The sequence below is a fragment of the Polyodon spathula genome, chromosome 10 (genome assembly GCF_017654505.1).
Source record: "Polyodon spathula isolate WHYD16114869_AA chromosome 10, ASM1765450v1, whole genome shotgun sequence".
NCBI classification, from domain to species: domain Eukaryota; kingdom Metazoa; phylum Chordata; class Actinopteri; order Acipenseriformes; family Polyodontidae; genus Polyodon; species Polyodon spathula.
The window spans coordinates 776,708-795,650 of NC_054543.1; the positions used below are offsets into that span (position 1 = coordinate 776,708).

Below are 18,943 nucleotides of genomic sequence, written 5' to 3' on the forward strand. Positions count from 1 at the left end.
GAAAATATACATGGTATTGATACAAAGCCAATCTATTGAGCACACAAGGATTCTTTATGTTTTTGCAGAAAGAAAGAGAAAGGAAGAGAAACCACATGAGGAATATACTGGGATTGGCTCCATACTTGTCAAGTACATTTATAGAGCTTTCTTGTACAATCTGAGTCAACTTTAAAAGAATATATTGCACATTTTTTTTTTTTTTTTTTTTTTTTTAAAGGGCATAGCTCTTAAAATGTTTTAAAGCATTTAGAAATCAAGCAGCATGCTGACAGGATAGCCCTCGCAACAGATGGACTGCCTTCACTCATGTAAATCAGTGGGAATCCTGAGGAAACACAATGAAGTGATTCAGCTAATTGCAGACTGTTGCCCTGTCTTGCACATTGACAAATTGCATTTACAAAGGTGATATTTGTCTAGATCTGTTGCGTGATTTACTTTTAAAAGTCTCATCAGGTTCCATTTTATAGCGGTAAGAGAGTTTTTTTTTTTTTTTAACTGCAGTATTGGTCCCCTGGATTCCTTCTGCACGTTAACCAGGTCACATACCTTTAAACAGCTAATCTAACATTCTCCCCTTCAGGCCTGTCTGATTTCTCATGCATTCTCAGATTCAGTAACACCAATGCAAACGACCCACAGCGTACATGCAGGCAGAATAGCATTCTAAACCAGGGCTGGGAACAGGAATCCTGCTGCATAGCGGTTTGATCAAAGCAGCTTGTTACTTATACACTGTGGCTGATCAAGCTCATATTAAAACCTGGAATGGATTAAACTTCTATCCAATAGGTCTTAATTCCACCCCTGCAAAAACATTAAACAATGAGAGAACTAAAACCTGTCCTACACTGGCACTGTGCTGAGATGCAATCAAAGTTACAAGAACACAGGCTTTTGGGATTTTCTGGGTGAGGTAAAAAGCACAAAATGTCAAGTGCTTCTACCTGCACCTTAGAGCTTAAAAAATGTTATCCCTATGTGACTGCTTCTCACTTTGCATCTATCTGATTTCTCACCTCTGTTCTGCTCCTTAAATATTTTGTTAAAGAAATGCTTGTGCAGAAGCACATACAAGCACGAGCACTATGTCAAAGGAACTCTTTTTTTTCAAGCTGTTATATCAGAGGGCAGTAACAGTTCAACAACTCCACTGACAGCTATGACAAATTACAAAATAGAGGACTTGCAGTTGACTTGCCAATCCACAATTAAGAGAAGTGTAATGACTTGGAGAACAAGAAATCGTTAATTAAGTCCAGAAATTAAAAATTGAACTATTCTCAAGTAGCTATTAGAATAGGCCACAGTGAGATGAACTCAATAGCTTTTGTTAATCATGAGCATGAGAGAACGCTTCAATTACAACGAGGCACTGTGTCTGCTTTCAAATTGCACGCTGCAAAAAAACAAACAATCATTTATATTAAATGTGACTTATCCGCAGCAAATAGTCTGGACCAGCATTCCAGCTGATGAAATCTGGGACCTATGATTGTAATATTCATGTTGGTTTCTTGGTGGGATTCCAAAAGAAGGAGAGCTATTCAATACAATTAAACACCCCTGATATATAAAACAAAAAACACAAACCTTGGGCATTCTGCTGAGATCCCCCCATAGTGATAACAGCTATAACAAACACGGTTATTGATCAGATTTCCTGGAGGAAATGGCTGGTTAATGGACAGAGCGATCTGGAGCGGATCCTTTTCCTATTGATATTCATTACAGAGAATGAAATGAGTCTGGGGTTCTGAAAGACACGTGATTAAACACAGTTCACATTCACGGTTTTACTGTTGTGTATTTTAAACACATGTTCATTTAAGCAATACAATTCCTGCTCTCTCCCCCCCATGAGCTTCAATCTGTACACTTCAAAAGTCTTCCCCTGAAATAAAATATATGACTGATGCCTTTCTCACCAAGTCACTCGTCTCTATTGTGTAAAACTCACAGCACAGCATGTGTGTACCATCCACTACAGACCCAGCACCACACTGCAGTTATTAGAGGAAAGCATGGTGTTAACACATTGCTGCATCGGAAAACATTATTTATTGGAGTCAGGGATTTGGCTCCAGTATTTTCCTCACTTTCATGTTGAAAAGCATGTCTCCATGGAAGATTACTACAGTGATGCACTTGGGCAGAAACTTGAGTATTTTCTCTGTGATTCTAAACACTGCTTGTTTGCAATCTTGCAATTAATTCTTGGCAATACAAACAGGTGCAATGAACCCTCATGTCTCTGACTGGCTTATTCCTCAGCATCCAGCGATGACTTATTTTGTGGGATTTTCTTCACTAGGTTTAACTAATATTTACCAATGATCCAATTAACAACGATTTATTGCCCCGGGAGAGTTGCGTTCAGAAATGCATTGAAGTGCGGCTCGCTTGTTTGCACATTTCCTTTTAATATTCATTAAGGGCTGCTTCTTCATCCATTGCGGAACTGAGATTATGGTAAACATTCCCCCTCACAGAAACGATAGAGTACTCCCAAAGATTAATTTCGGCAGAAGTCGGTGATACAAGCATTAAGACCAAAGCACTTTATGTCCAAATTAATTAGGGTAAGCACACCGGATGCATAAATCAAAAGCACTCGGAGTGATTTGCAGTCATTAGGAATGGCGTTAGCTCAGACACTTTTTATCCTAGTGCACGCTTAATGACTATACCATATTACACCATCAGCTCTATTACTTTTCATTCCTTCACTTCATTTATTTGCTAATTATGGCCATACATTTCTCCTTTGCTGGATATTATGGACTAAAGGCATACACCTGCAAGAGAGTTAGTTTTAACTGGTTGATTTAAAGGAAGTGTGGTGTTATTACAGATCCTTCATCATACAGTGCATCTTATGTTTCCAGTATAGGCAATATGTGACAATTGCATTCCTCATAACGAAAGCTCTTCACATTAAAGCACAGATGCCAGGGCTGGATGATCTCAAAGCGTGAGATATTTGATGAAGGGTTTTTGTTCACGATGAGAGGACAAAACCAGAAGGAAATAGTTTGAAACTACCTGATACTGGCTTGCCATGCTCGGTCATTGTCCTAGAACTGTGAAACACTATTTGTCATTCCTAAATATAAAATCGACACTTGAGTTTTTGTGTTTTCCATGTGTGAAAGCAAGTCTGTGAGACAACCTATAAATGAGTATGTCTCACTCTGAATGCAAGAGCCTTGACGTTCCTGTTGAAGTGGATGGAAAAGTTTAAACGCAATAGAAATCCTCTGACTTATTCAGCTCCTTAATAGGACATCTTAAGTTAATTTTTTTTCTCCCTGAAACGGAGGGTTTTCTGCAGTAATATCCCTTGGCAGGCCGTATTAAATCTGTATGAAACCGAAAGCTATATTGTTTATTTGAAAAAGAGCAGATGTATTTCAAGCTTTGTTTTTATTGCTTGTGCGTGTTTCCACACACAGTAATGCCTGCATACTGAACTAATGTGTTCAAGCTGTGCTTATGTTTCCTGAGATGAAAGTACTGCCCACCATTACCAGTGTTTATTCAATATTAGATTCAAGCTTCTGTAGTTTGAGCTCTCTGTTTTTTTTTAATTTAAAAAGCTACTGTGCAAAATAATATTGGATTGCTGTAGCGTGGGTTGGTGTTTGCACAGACAGCTGCACCAACCTGTTTACTAAAAGGGAAAGTTCAGTCTAGGCAACACAGGAATGGTCACTGGAGTGTTCTACTGTATAGGGGTATTTTTGAGAGTACTATTTTAGAATTTTAGAACATTCCAGACACTGCAAGCTGTCCTGTATTCCAGTGATCAGTGCTCACATTCTACAATGCTGCCAGAGGAACAAAGCGCCCCCACATGGAACAGAGTAGCACATCAAACCACAGTATCACCAAGCACTCTATCACAGCAATAAAGACCACAGCCCGGCTCTCTATAATGAGATCATTGATCAAAGCCAATTGACCTACTGCAGCATAACAGCCGAATCAAGGTTAATGATCTTGCATGCACTGTAACCACTGAACTGCAGTCTGTTTTTATTAATGGTAATTAATATTTGTAAATATTGTTTTTATTTTTTGGATATGAGATGCATCCCTTTTATTAATTTGTTATTTCCAAGGTTCACTTACTGGTAGATAAAAAAACCTTGTGAATAATGTTGAAAAGCACAAATGAAATGAGCATTTCATTAAAAAATATATATATAAAATAGTCTGTGGCTGATCCGACAGTCTTTCAGCATTAAGTAACTTTACAAAAAGAGTACCTTAGACTAATTAAACAGTTTCTGCTATTGAAAAATAAATGAGCAAGTTAGTGTATTGGATCGGTTTCCTGGTTCTGTTTTGAGTGTAATGGATCGGTTTCCTGGTTCTGTTTTGAGTGTAATGGATTGGTTTACTGGTTCTGTTTTGAGTATATTGGATTGGTTTACTGGTTCTGTTTTGAGTGTATTGGATTGGTTTACTGGTTCTGTTTTAGTGTATTGGATCGGTTTACTTGTTCTGTTTTAGAGTATTGGATCGGTTTCCTGGTTCTGTTTTGAGTGTATTGGATTGGTTTACTGGTTCTGTTTTAGTGTATTGGATTGGTTTACTGGTTCTGTTTTGAGTGTATTGGATTGGTTTACTGGTTCTGTTTTAGTGTATTGGATTGGTTTACTGGTTCTGTTTTGAGTGTATTGGATTGGTTTCCTGGTTCTGTTTTGAGTGTATTGGATTGGTTTCCTGGTTCTGTTTTGAGTGTATTGGATTGGTTTCCTGGTTCTGTTTTAGTGTATTGGATTGGTTTACTGGTTCTGTTTTGAGTGTATTGGATTGGTTTCCTGGTTCTGTTTTAGTGTATTGGATTGGTTTCCTGGTTCTGTTTTAGTGTATTGGATTGGTTTACTGGTTCTGTTTTAGTGTATTGGATTGGTTTCCTGGTTCTGTTTTAGTGTATTGGATTGGTTTCCTGGTTCTGTTTTAGTGTATTGGATTGGTTTACTGGTTCTGTTTTAGTGTATTGGATTGGTTTCCTGGTTCTGTTTTAGTGTATTGGATTGGTTTACTGGTTCTGTTTTAGTGTATTGGATTGGTTTACTGGTTCTGTTTTGAGTGTATTGGATTGGTTTCCTGGTTCTGTTTTGAGTGTATTGGATTGGTTTCCTGGTTCTGTTTTAGTGTATTGGATTGGTTTCCTGGTTCTGTTTTAGTGTATTGGATTGGTTTCCTGGTTCTGTTTTAGTGTATTGGATTGGTTTACTGGTTCTGTTTTAGTGTATTGGATTGGTTTCCTGGTTCTGTTTTAGTGTATTGGATTGGTTTACTGGTTCTGTTTTAGTGTATTGGATTGGTTTCCTGGTTCTGTTTTGAGTGTATTGGATTGGTTTCCTGGTTCTGTTTTAGTGTATTGGATTGGTTTCCTGGTTCTGTTTTGAGTGTATTGGATTGGTTTCCTGGTTCTGTTTTAGTGTATTGGATTGGTTTCTTGGTTCTGTTTTGAGTGGCGTTCTCTCCTGTACCATTATTCATCCCTCCTACACTACTGCAGTGGTCTGCAGGCTTGAGTGGAGTTTACTAACCTTGGGAAGTTTTTCTTTCAAAATTATCTTGAGCTTTCCTTTCATTAGAGTCCAACACTTGTTTAGATACCAGTTCCTTTCATTAGAGTCCAACACTTGATTAGAGAATTGACTATAGAAACGCTGGTAAGTGTTCCAGTAACACGCAGTGACACCCCTGAAGTGTCTATGTTAACACTGCTGGAGCATCGAGGAGGCAGATATGTGCAAATGGTATTGTTTTTAATTTGCAGTCAAAAAACAAACAGCTGTTATGAAATGTACTTGTCTTTTCTCTCCTTGATGCGAAAACGTTAATAAGAATAATTTGTTCACAGCATGTAAGCAACTTGTTAAACACAAGTGCTGCTCACTCAATGTCTGCTTTGATAATGGCCAGTTACCTGCCACTCAAAGTGCCTGGTGAAGTGTTTAAAAGCAGTGGAATGCCTTTCAATGGCAGAAATGATACAAGCATTTCAATTCAAAACCCACCAAAAAGCCATTATTAAAAAACTGAGATCCAACAGAGATAACAACTTCTAGTGTTCTGTGAGAGAACGGCAGACAAGTGAGCGTGACACATTCTAATTTTCAACACTGTCACAAAGCTAAGCTGGATCTGGATAAATGCACACACTTAAATCAAGTCAGAGCAAGCATTTGCATCTCTATCCCAAACATAATTAGATGTAAATGTATTAAACTGAAGTACAAAAAAAAATTGTTTACTGGATCAGTAATACATTGAGCTTTACTAGTGTGCATCAGAGGATCATTCCTATTTGCATGTTAGATCTTATTGACAGACTCTACAGAGATTAAAACAACATCTGAAAACATTGCAACAAACTAATCCGATTCATCTGTTTTGCCAAGGGATGATGTTATTTACATCTGACTAAACTACAACCGAGGCAGACAGAGAGAACATGCCCTTTGCTACTGTTCTTGTGAAGTGCACATTGTAATTACGCAATGATCTGTCACATGCGTCCTGACCAAGGCTGGGTGACTCAATAGTCAGTAAATGGTGGCACTCATTCACAGAGGAGGGGCTCTTGTATCCAGAGAACAAGAAGACAAGACCGATAATGACACCGTGGGAGTCGTTTCATTAGAACTCTTCACAGATCTGTTGGCATGATCTTGCATTGTACAAAAATAAATGGATTGGGGGTGTCTGGAAAACACGCAGAATCGAAAGTATCGAGCTGTGAAGAGACGAAGGCTCTGCAGTGTGAAAAAGTGCATCGCTGTTTCGAGTGTGTGGGATGGAGGGCTGCAGAAATGGTCTTCTGGAAAGGATATATAATAGAAACAAGGTGACCAGATAGCAAGAATGAAAAATCGGGACACTTTCAACTGGTGAGGGGAGGAAAGACACCTCGTGAACTACTGCACAACGCAAGCGACGAAAACTACGTATCTTTCTTCTGCAGATATATATTTTTTTTTTATTTTTATTCCTTCGTCTTCCTGTGTGCATTGTACTTAGGCAAAAACAAAAACTTAGAGAAATATAACTTTTTTTTAAAAAACGGTTAACTGTCCAGATGGCAACGATGTTTTAATCAGCCTATCAGTGTGTCTGTACTGGCTTTTCTGTGACCTGCTGTGCCACTGTGCGTAGCAGGTGGGACAAAGTCAGTGCTGCAATGTTTTAATTTAGGTTGCTAAAATCTAGTTTTCAGCATTAGACAACAAAGCAAAACAAGTATTGCACATCTTGTAATGTGACAAAGAAAATACGATTGATCGCTAGAACTTCAGAATCACACATTAAACAAAAGGCTACTACAGAGGCTGCTGAACAGAACGTAAAACAAACAAACAGCTTTCAGAAACCAAACTGGAAAGTCAGCGCAGACTAAAAAAAAAATTCCTGTGTCGTTGTACCCAAGTTAAATCAGCACTACAGGTACAATCAAGCACAGCTACCTCGCTTCAAACAACCAGCTGTTTACTTTTTAAACATAATTAGAAGTTAGACCCAAATAGTCACATTTTGCTTGTTTTGACTCTGTACTGATAAAATAAATTCCTGGATGGGACAAATAACATGACAAGAATGTGATACATCTATAGACACTATTAAAGAATGCCAGATGCCTTTGGGCAACCGAGTTTTGGGACTGTTTCTAATTGATGTCCACATCTGTATAACTTGGCAAAGCTTGCCTTACACTTCCAACCAATTCAGTGGATGCAGATGTGCAGTGTCAATGTGTGGGCAAATCCACACCAGCAACTGTTGGGAGATGTTGCATGCTTGCCTTTTAACAAATGCCAGCACTCTGTTTTAGTAAGGAAGCAAGCACCACTATTCTAAGGCTATATATAGTTTTCTGAATATTAGGTGTATTTAACGTTTAAACGGGTCCGCGAAATGTCAGTGAAATCCAATTATAATCCCAATCCTAACTGGATGACTTGACTATGGACATATGATTGAATCAATTTTTCCCCAACTGCGTTCAGTACTCTACTGTCTTTATTGCTTTGTAGTGTCAGGCTCATCAGCAACACCAGCCATCATGACACTTTGCAAATAAAAGCAGAAAAAACACACACGACACATACCACATCATATGACTGCAGGTTAACGTGATTGGGTAGCCACATAGATGCAATGCAAACAAGCGACTCAAACAACACACCCTAAACCAGTACAGTATGCTGTTACACCGTGAGACAGTACAGCAGCCACACACACAAATTTACCAACGAGAAAATAAAAATGTCACATTTTACCCCTGGGTTTTCAACGTTTACTCTAAAAATCGGGACAAACAGTGTCCCGACAGTACCTTGATCGGGACGCGGGACAGAGCCCCTAATATCGGGGCGATCCCGACTTTAATTGGAACGTCTGGTTACCCTAAAATGAAAGGATATAGAATAGCAAATGAGGCCTTTTAAAAAACATATTATAGTATTCACTTTACAAGTTAACGGCATAATAATTGCTATCTCTGTGAAACCTGAAGCAATTAAGACCCAGAATCCAATGATTTATGGTAGCATACTAAGAACTGAACATAAACTGAACTGAGAACATAAAGCCTTTGTAAGAGGTTTGGAGATGTAGTCACATTCAGTGCCTGACATGTATATATTACTAGTGAAAGATACCATTGCAACCTCAGCTCCCTGTCACAGGGTAACCCACAAAGAACAAATCCAGCTGGAATGTTGCACAATACTGCATCTCATATTATACTGCATTTATAATACAAGACAGGAAAAATAAATGATTTGGAATGTTAAAAGAGTTCACATGAACCACAAACTAAAGCATGCCATTGAACAAGCTTAAAAATCAGAGAATAATGCGAGACGCCCTTCCTTTAAAAGACAAGACGGTTAATGAAGCATCAATGTTTATTAACAATAATTATACTGCTGTCATGTATGGGGGCCCTACAACAAATTATAATGCTGTGATTTATCAAAATAAAATTAAATACATAAATAAATAAAAATAAGCCTAGCTGTGTGTCTTAAAGGAGGATCATAATCTGTTGAGCACACGGCAGGAAATTGAAAAGCAATGATGCTGTAAACCCCTGAACACAAACCACATTCATAATAAAAGCACCCTCACATAAATCTTACAAACCCTGAGATTATATCCAGGCTTCTCATATCATGTTAGATATTATTACTTTTCCCAGCTCTTGTGAGACAGATGGAGGTGTCCTGTTCCTGATAGAGATGTGTTGTATTATGTAGCTTTTCCTCTGGGTCTGTTTTCCCCTATGGGAACCTCTGTAGTGGACTATTACTTGAACTGGTCATGACTTGTGACCTTTCAGAAATACGATCAGTATAAACAATAACAATGCATTTTGATTGTACTGTAGATAAATTGCTTTTTTGTCATTCCGAAATATATCGACCGACAAGTATAACAGTACAGAAACCACACCTGTTTTCATGCCAGTAACACATTATTATAACATCATTGCTTACAATTAAGTGATTAAAAAGACTGCCTGTAATAATTCATCATCATCACCATGCCTTATTTATAATATAAAAATGAACACACAGTATATGTTATGTGCATGCTGCTGATTGGAAATAAGCACAGCGGCTCAATCACAAACAGATGTCTTGTTTTTATTCTCGATCAAGGGATCCTGGGCTGCCTGCTTCTGCTCTTTGTAAATCCCAATACAATTCGGTTTTGGCTCCCGAGTGATGCATCCAGTAAAGGCGCTCTGCGTGGAGTGCAGGATGCACCCTATAGCCTGGAGATCGCTGGTTCGAGTCCCGGTTATGCCATTGCGATCATGGCCTGGAATTCCCTGGGGGCGGCGCACAATTGGCCGAGCACCCCCCTGGGTGGGGAGGGTTTAGGCCGGCAGGGTTCACCGCGCACCAGCGACTCCTGTGGCCGACAGGGTGCCTGTGGATCTGCTGTAGAAGCCATTCAGATCTGTGTTGTCCTCTGGCACTATTGGTCTGGTGGATTTGCAGTAGACCTGCAGCGTGAAAAAGGACGGCTTGGCAGGACACGTGTGTCTGCTGCCGTTTCCCCGAGTCGGCACTGGAGTTGCAGTGGTGAACCGGGATAAAAATAATAATTGGGCAATCCAAATTGTGGAGAAAACCAGGGTAAAAACCTTTGGTGACGACTAAATTTATATATATAAAAAAAAAAAAAGGTGATACCGTAAGCCCTAAAAAATGGGATGAAGGTTCCCGGCTTTAAAAGATTTATCCTTTAAATTGCTTTTTTATTCTAAGCAGTTTCACATACATTAATAAATCATGCCACGGGTTCAACTGGTTTTCGAGTGGTAGATTTTCTTTTCTAATATGGCGGTTATTTTTTTATTCATTCAAATAAGAATGCAGTTTTTTTTACACAATCAAATAAAACGTCATTTCTTCCTCCCCTGATCCTTTCCTCAAACCGGGATTTAATTAAACACAGGAAGCGACTTTCATTAAAAAAAGAAGTGGATTTTAATTAGTGCACACTTCTCTCGCTGCATTGAAACATAAATAAATCCTAGCTGAAAACGTTGCAATTCTCCTTCTGGTTACTGAGAGTCTTGTGAAGAGTGTTTTCATTCATGTTTACAATACTTTTTTAAGACACCAGAAACTGGGCTGAACTTTGCATTTAGTTCAATGCTCCTCTTAATTCTGATTTATTTGTTCATTTCATGGGTTTTACAAATGCACGCTTGTCTGAGCCCAACCACTGCCCTTGGGGGAGGGGATAGACTTAACAATGAACAGTGCAACTCTGCACACAATGCTGTAAGACGCCATTACCCATATGGGCAAGAAACAACAGTCCAGTCTCCTCCATCACAATGTTTCCATGTGTTGTAAACACTGGAAGGGAAAATGTGTAATTAAATAATTCCTAGAGAATTTGTAAGACACTTTAACCTCAGCTCCAAGGTGAATGGGTTAACCCAGTTTAGTAGACAATACTCATATACAAAGTAATAATAATATTTTCATTGGAAATTTGAACACAATCTGTTTGATTATGATTGCTGAGATTCTATTACATGGGATACATTCTCCAAACATATCCATGCTGTCCAATCTGCCTATAGAATATACAGAGCATATTAGATTACTGTTACATCTAAATGCTATTGGCTTAAACACACCCTCATAAAACAAACAACTGGGAAGGAAAGTGTGCAATAAAAAGCAAAAACCTTAAAGCTATATGCTGTAATTTAGAAATTTATATATATATATATATATATATATATCTATTAGATTACACTAAGCAGCCACATTTTTCTAATAGGTAAATCAGTTTAACATCATCGGCACCAGTTCTGCTCTGTTGCATTTGAATCACAGACAACTGCGCATGTGTTTATTCATGCACTGTATGTGCCTATTCAGGGAGTTTTTGGGTTTAACCCAAATGCAGAAAAAAGCATTCCGGGGGGAGAAATCGGGTTAAATTGGGTAAAAGGCGAAAATCATATGCCCTAAATATACATAAATGTACTTTCAGAATCAGTATGTTAATCATGTTATTGTATACCGACAAAGAGGCTCAGCTCCAGCCTAAGCTTGAGTTCAGGGTTATGAGACGTGTGAATTTCCTTTTGAGATTCAATGAATATTTCACTCTGATCACACACATGCACAGCAAGCCAAAAAATAGAATATTTATGAAATAAGCAACCTTTTCTTTTTCCACGTGCCAATGCAAATCTCAAATCTAATTCCCTAATTTACGTAACCAATTATAACTCCAGAACAACAGGGAAGGGTGGAGAAGGGCAGGGAGTGAAAGCATTAATTACCCGCCTTGGGGGAAGCTGTATATAAGCCAAGATAATACGTTTCACAAGGCCTTGTTAACAGAGTCATTTAAAGGGTTTAAAAGGTAATCTCACAATAGTTCTGAATGGTTGTACAAAGCGTTATGTAATGTAGAACATTTTAAAAATGAACCAATGTTGTCGTTTTCTTTTTCTTTTATTGATTCAAAATGTCATTAATAATTTAGGCCAGATTAATGACTGATTAATGACAGATGAATCACTGTCCAGAATTCTCCAGGAATGGGGGACCCCCCGAACCCCACTCTTATCCACGGCAAACAGCCTGTATCACACTATTCTCACTGAATCCAAGTTGATTTTAAGGCAGCAGAAAACCCTTTGAACAGCTATAAAAAAAAATTCTGTTGCTTCAGTAAAGGTCACTTGAGTTTCTGTAATGATTTTTCTCTCTGAGCATTTATTGATTAAAAACTGGACATAAAAAGTTAATAAAGTACCATTTATACTAAAATAATATAAGGGAGAAAGTATGATGAATTTCAAATCTGCACAGCTCGTCAACTAATAAAAGTACTTATAGTAACAAATCTCAATTACACAAAATCTGCTCTTTATAAAGTATACACACAGTGAGTGAGTGAACGTTAATAAAAATAGGTCATGTCCTGCATTAACTTTCTTCTGCTGTGCAGCACACAATGTAGGCTGCCCTCTTATCAGCATGTTGTCTCCTCTGAGGAGCTGCACACCTCATCCCTCCCAACATCATTGCAGGTTCAATCCATGTGCATGCCCACATAGTGCGCCTCGCACTGGGACACAGTGGCAGGAAACTAAGATATAGTATCTACTAACCCCATTTGTAAAATCTGCTTCAGTTTTTAAAATACTTCTTGTGCTTGCATGTGTCTTTCTATTTACTTAGCAGGTATGCTGCTTCCTTTATGCACCCTTCTATTGCCATAACAAGGCATAAAGAGGTGACACTGGGATCATAGTGTAGCAACTCCACCTTACACCCCCTTTGTGTTGACACCAAAGACTGCAGGCAGGAAGGCTAACCCTGGACATAATAATCTGACTTCATTTAATTATCCTCTATACTTTATACCAGTTTCTAGCCCCAAGCTGTCTCCATAAATTAAACCAAAAACAGAAGGCATACCAGCTTTTAGAATGAAGGAAACGGTTACAAAATGAAAACACAGTGAGGCAAAGTTCTTAACACAACAGAACCTACAGTAAACAATACCCCCTGATGCACAACTGCGCTGTGCAGGTGCAAAGAGCAAGCCTTGAAAAGACAGAACTGCACTAGTCGCACGACAATGTGACAAACTTTAAGCATACAGTGTCTGTGCTTTTCAAAAACACATTTCCAATACAAAGGTCAATTAACAATGTCTGTGACAGTGCTATCCATCAAGTAATCATTGGGTGATCAGCTCCATATGCCCGCTTATTCAGTCTTCACATCAAATTGCATTTAAATGTATGTTTATGACTTGTTTATAATCCAATAACCTGACCTGAAAACCCTATGGGTGCACATCATTCAGATTTGGTTTCATGTTTCATGATAAGTAACCGTTTCACTGCAGGAGTTTAGTAGGGGTTTTAATTTATCAAGCAGCAAATGCATTTATAATGCATATGATTCTATTGTTTCATATACTTGTTGTGGAAAATATAATATCCTATACAACAAAGGAATATCGGGTATCCGCTGGCTTCCTCATGCATTCGCATTTGAGATCCTTATCATTCACAATCACTTGCTTTTCACTCAATATCAATCTTGTTTTTCTAAAAGGCAAGCCAACATGATTGAATTACACAAACCCATTTTTTAAAGCAGCATTTCCATGCTCTAGGTCATTATTAGACAGTTTACATTCAGGGAAGCAGGAGAGTTAAAATAAACAAAAACACCTGGATTTTATTCTTATATTCGGCACCTTCCTCAGTTTCAGTACAGAGAGCGCTTTTCTTTTTCTATCAACAATAAAAAAGGTATTTATCTGGTGGTGTTTTATTTCATTTCCCCGTGGTATAGTAAATACATTTTTGCTCCTACTATAAGCTGACAATAAATTGAAATAACAAAAACAAATAAAAAGATGTATTTTATAAAAGGTAAACAGATTCCAGAGGCTTTCCCTGCTATGGGCTTGTAGTTTACGTTGTACTGAAGCACACAGATCCTATAGCGAGCCGTGAGCCTCAGACAGCCTGTGTGCCGTGTGTGGGCTATCTTTGTAATATGAATTACAGCTGCTGTAACAATGCTGGGGGTGCTGTACATATCATGGTATTTGACCATCTCGGTATAGTATCTTGGGAGAAGTACGACTCTGATTGGACTATGACTGATCGAGCCAGTCAACCAACTCTCACATTTTCTTTTCATCTTCAAGTTCGGCCTCAGTTTTACATAAGCAGATTTTCCAAGTCGCTTCTCAAATCCTTTTACGACTCTAGGTCAAGCTTATTGCATGACATCCCATTAATAATTGATTTCTTCACTTTGCACTTCGGTTTTACTGAAATCCCTCAAGAAAGCGATATTACAGACCAATCCTGAAATAATAACCAATGAATCACAAAGAGGCTCCATCTGTCTAGCAGGGTGTCTAAAACAAGGTAAAGCCACATCTCTAATGTGTACATGTGCAGGTATCTCTAATGTGTACATGTGCAGGTATCTCTAATGTGTACATGTGCAAGTATCTCTAATGTGTGCGGGTATCTCTAATGTGTGCAGGTATCTCTAATGTGTATATGTGCAGGTATGTGTAATGTGTATATGTGCATGTATCTCTAATGTGTGTATGTGCAGGTATGTGTAATGTGTATATGTGAATGTATCTCTAATGTGTACGTGTGCAGGTATCTCTAATGTGTATGTGTGCAGGTATCTCTAATGTGTACGTGTGCAGGTATCTCTAATGTGTATGTGTGCGGGTATCTCTAATGTGTACATGTACAGGTATCTCTAATGTGTATGTGTGTGGGTATCTCTAATGTGTATGAGTGGAGGTCTCAACCACAGGACAGCACTTAACCCTTTAATGTACCAACCACATCCCACACATAGGGCTATTTTCAGAATGCATTACAATATTTAGACGTGTACTGCATTCTGGAAAATGTTTTATAAATATGGGCCATTATCTCATCATTACTTGACAACTAACACTGTCATTTAAACAGGATGCTGCATTTTCACTTTCATGCTGTCCTGGGGAGAAACTGAAAAAAAAAGTCACACGCAAAGTTAAAGTGTGTTTTTGCTGTTTGGTGAAAGTGAATTGGAGACAATACAGTACATTGATACTGATTTGGACACCTGCTGGGAAAAGACAACACATGGTAAGATATTGTTATTATTTTACTAAATGCTTTGTTCTGATGAATTGAGTCGATTGGATGGGCTTTTATCAGGCATGGCTTCCCCATATACTGTAGCTGACAGTACAGCTCAATCTTGACCAAAATAATCACTACCATTCAGTCCTGGCCGAGACTGACACATACTTCCTGTGAGCATACACCCCCTCTCGCCAGTCAATACCTTCTCTCACCTGTTTGGCTGAAAGAGATGCAGTAAAATTAAAGTTGGTGTCACTATCAATAGACTCAGACACTGGTAAGTTTTAAATTAGGCTTTCATCAACTTGTGTAGAATCTCCTGACATAGGAAAGACTGTTCACATTTAAAGAAATGTATTCTACACAGAGAAGCTGGGAAATATTACACATTCTAGAGCTTTCAGAACTACCCCTCTCCAGACACTTGTGAGGAAACCAATGCCTTTATTCCAGCCCATTCACTTCAGCCATGGTAAAGATATTGTGCCTTTCAGCAGGGATCCAGTGCAACACGGGCTTCCCCAGCACGCTTCCTTTGTGCATCACAGTCCAGTACATGTGGCACTAAAGACACGTCCTCAAATCACTGGGAAGCATTTCAAGATTATGAAACACCGTCAATGCCGGCACTTGAGTTAAAGAATTACTGTTTGTTTCATGGTCAGGTGTTGAAATCCACATGCAATGCCTGCCAAGAGTAAGGTGAAAGCTTTCCTACAGCACTTCACAGCACTGACACCGCTGTGTCAGCTGTGCCAGAGCGAGACAAGTGCACACAGTATTATATTGAACCATGTCTACTTCCTGCACCTCTACTCTGAAGCAACACTAACACAGTGGGTCGTCCTGCTCATCTAAGCCATGTTACTGTTCTACGCTTTCTCCTGTTTGCACACTAGTGATGATTGCAATAGCGCAGCGGCACAGCAAGGTCATTCTGGGCTACTTGAAATCATTTCACAATAATTGAGTGACTGCCGCATCTCTCTCAGAAACAATAGCTGCGGCTTTTTGCTCCAGCTGGGTTCAATATTCAAGCCAAATTAAAGAGCTTCAGTGGCAGAATCACCAGAGACCGGTTAGTGACAGTAAGCTGTTTGAGACGTCATCAGTCTCTCAGTGACAGCTGGATGGTGCAAGGTCTTGTAATAAAAGGATTTGGAAACCGATTTTTGAGATCATGCAGCCAGACTTTTAATCAAATACTATAGATGAACACATTCCCTCAGAAAGGCTTATTCAATGCATTAGACTCCCGGTACGTTTCTATACTCAAGAACTTCTCAGACAAGGTCATGCAATTTATTATTCAATATTGTTGTCGGGCAGAGGCTTGTTCCAGTTACTGGGGTGAAAAAAAACAAAGAAAAGAAAAAACAAAAGAAATGGTGACAACACTGGTGTAAAAAGATATCCTCTGCAATGACAAGTGTCTAGGGACTCTATGTGAACAAAGCAAATCAGATCTCTGCATAGGACAGGTGACTCCTCCTTCAGTATAAAGTAATGCATGTTCGGTGTGTTGATGTACTTCAAGAATATCCCTCTCTTTGTATCACTGGTGGACAGCAGGTTTCGTGCTCCTGAAATATTTAGCTGGTTAGCATGTATCTTAGCTGGTATGACATACAGCACAATCCAGCCATTTTTATTTACGTCCCCATTTACAGCATGTTTTTGGTACATTTCTAAGCAGTAAGCTAGTTTAGAACACATTGTGCCAAACGTTTTGAGATAGAAAAACGGCAGCCAGCAGTATTGCTATACATAAAACATAACAGTGATTGTGAAACCACGCTAGCCAGGTTTTCAGCAATCTCTGATGTCAATTTACCAACAACCACCATCTCATCCACAATGCAGAGCAGCACTTCAGCAGCACAGTACCAGCACCCACATTAAACCATCCACATAAAACTCACTGTCCAAATCATGCACCCAAACTCACCCGACTTCATGAACTCCAGCTGAAATAATCCTCTATCATTTATTCACAATTATGTTCAATTGGCTTTGTAAAGCAACAGCAGATGTTACTTAATTAACCTTTATGAAAAAAAGAAAACTCACCTTATAGTCTTTCACCTTCAGCTGTTAATTATGTTTCCACATCAGAAACCCATTAAGACAGAACGTGTTCCTTTCTAACTGTTCAGTATGGGATAAGCCCAGGAAGAAAGGCAGTGATGACACTTCTAATGCAATTCAGAAAATTGGTAGCGGGATACAGTTTGAAACCCTATGGCATCTCTATGGGAGTTCTTTGCTGCATCGTATTTGGCAGATTTAGCACAAGATCCTTTGATGCAGTATAAAAGCAAAGACACATGTGCATACAGCAGAAATCAAACCAGTTCATATTTGTTACTCAAGACAACAGCAACACACACAGATCTATCTATCTATCTATAATTGCACATATCAAAGAAGCAACCCCTCTGTAGCTTCTGTTGTATGCAGTGTTTTCCTACAGTTACTGTGCTTCACTCCACTGCTAGCCTGTTCTGCTGTACTATCCTTTTAGATTTGTGATCAGGTTGAAGACTGTTAGCGGTGTCTAGTTACAGATTCTTTCAATCAAGGATGAAGGGCAGTGGAGCCCACTATTCTGAGGGGGTTCGCCACTCTTTGCAGGATAAATGCACGTTATTTTTTCTAAACGTAATGCTATTATTTTATTACAAACATAGGGAAAGATTACAAAAACAATGCGTTTATGTATTTATTATTCATAATTATTTATTCCCAAGAAGAAGGCTGTATGAAAAGCCGAGCTTGTTTTATGCAATGGAACAAAATAAAATAAATAATAATAATAATAATAATAATAATAGTAGTAATAATAATAATAATAATAATAATAATAATATTAAATAAAGAAACAATGCAATAAACCAATTGAAATAGATGTATCCTGTACACAAAGGCTAAATACCAAGGGGCATGCTATTCTGTCACACCTGCATTTAAAAGCTAGCTATTTCAAGCAAATATTTTAAAAGGCTTTGAGGCAAGCTGGATACCGCTCTGGTATTGAGTCTAATGGATTTTCATGTGACTCTCATGAGAGCACCTGTCATACAACTGAACAGCATGGCTGCAGCCAGCATTGTTAATAGGGCACGCCCCCTCTTGCTGGGTCTCAGTAACAACGTAAATGGGGGCGCTTGTATAAACCTGTATTTGGGTTCTTTAGTGCCTACCTCTAGTGGCCCTCGCAGAGGATCAGTTTGCTCTCCTCCTGCTACTTCCAGCGCCACGTCCACAGAAGCAAAGGGGCGACTGGCCATCTGCTGCCTCTCCCTCATGAGCTGCTGTGGAGGAAAAAACATAAAATAATTGGAAACTTAATTAACAGGGTAATATCAATCCTGTAGTGCGTGTTGCTGTCAAGCTGATCATTAGAAGACATAGGGCTCCGGGGCTGATATTCGTACTTATTCACAGGACAGCCCAGCTGAGATACAGCTTTTAGTTTTCTTGCAGTGTGTGTGTCTATATATATGTTTTTTTAAACTCAGCACAAATCCTACTTTAACTTGGGTCTGTCAAAATATCAAGCAGAACCGAGAACCGTAAAGTGCATTATTTTAGGCATAGCAAGTCTGAACAATTCAAATGGAGTTTACAGTGTTATTTATCTGATCAATGATCCTTAGTACATGCTTTCAATTACAGAACTTGTTTTCTATGCGTCTTTGGTGAACAAAAGTGCAACACACAATGCAGCTTGCCTATCAT

At 38.8% G+C, this 18,943-nt stretch overlaps 1 protein-coding gene across 2 annotated transcripts in view; it reads right to left on the reverse strand.

Moving 5' to 3' along the window:
• Window positions 1-18,943, reverse strand: part of atrnl1a (attractin-like 1a) — a 163,324-nt gene that overhangs the window by 15,160 nt on the left and 129,221 nt on the right. For both annotated transcript variants that reach the window (XM_041260693.1, XM_041260692.1), the window contains exon 27: window positions 18,406-18,516. In XM_041260693.1, coding sequence (XP_041116627.1) covers window positions 18,406-18,516 — 111 coding nt within the window. The remainder of the gene's footprint in view (window positions 1-18,405; window positions 18,517-18,943) is intronic.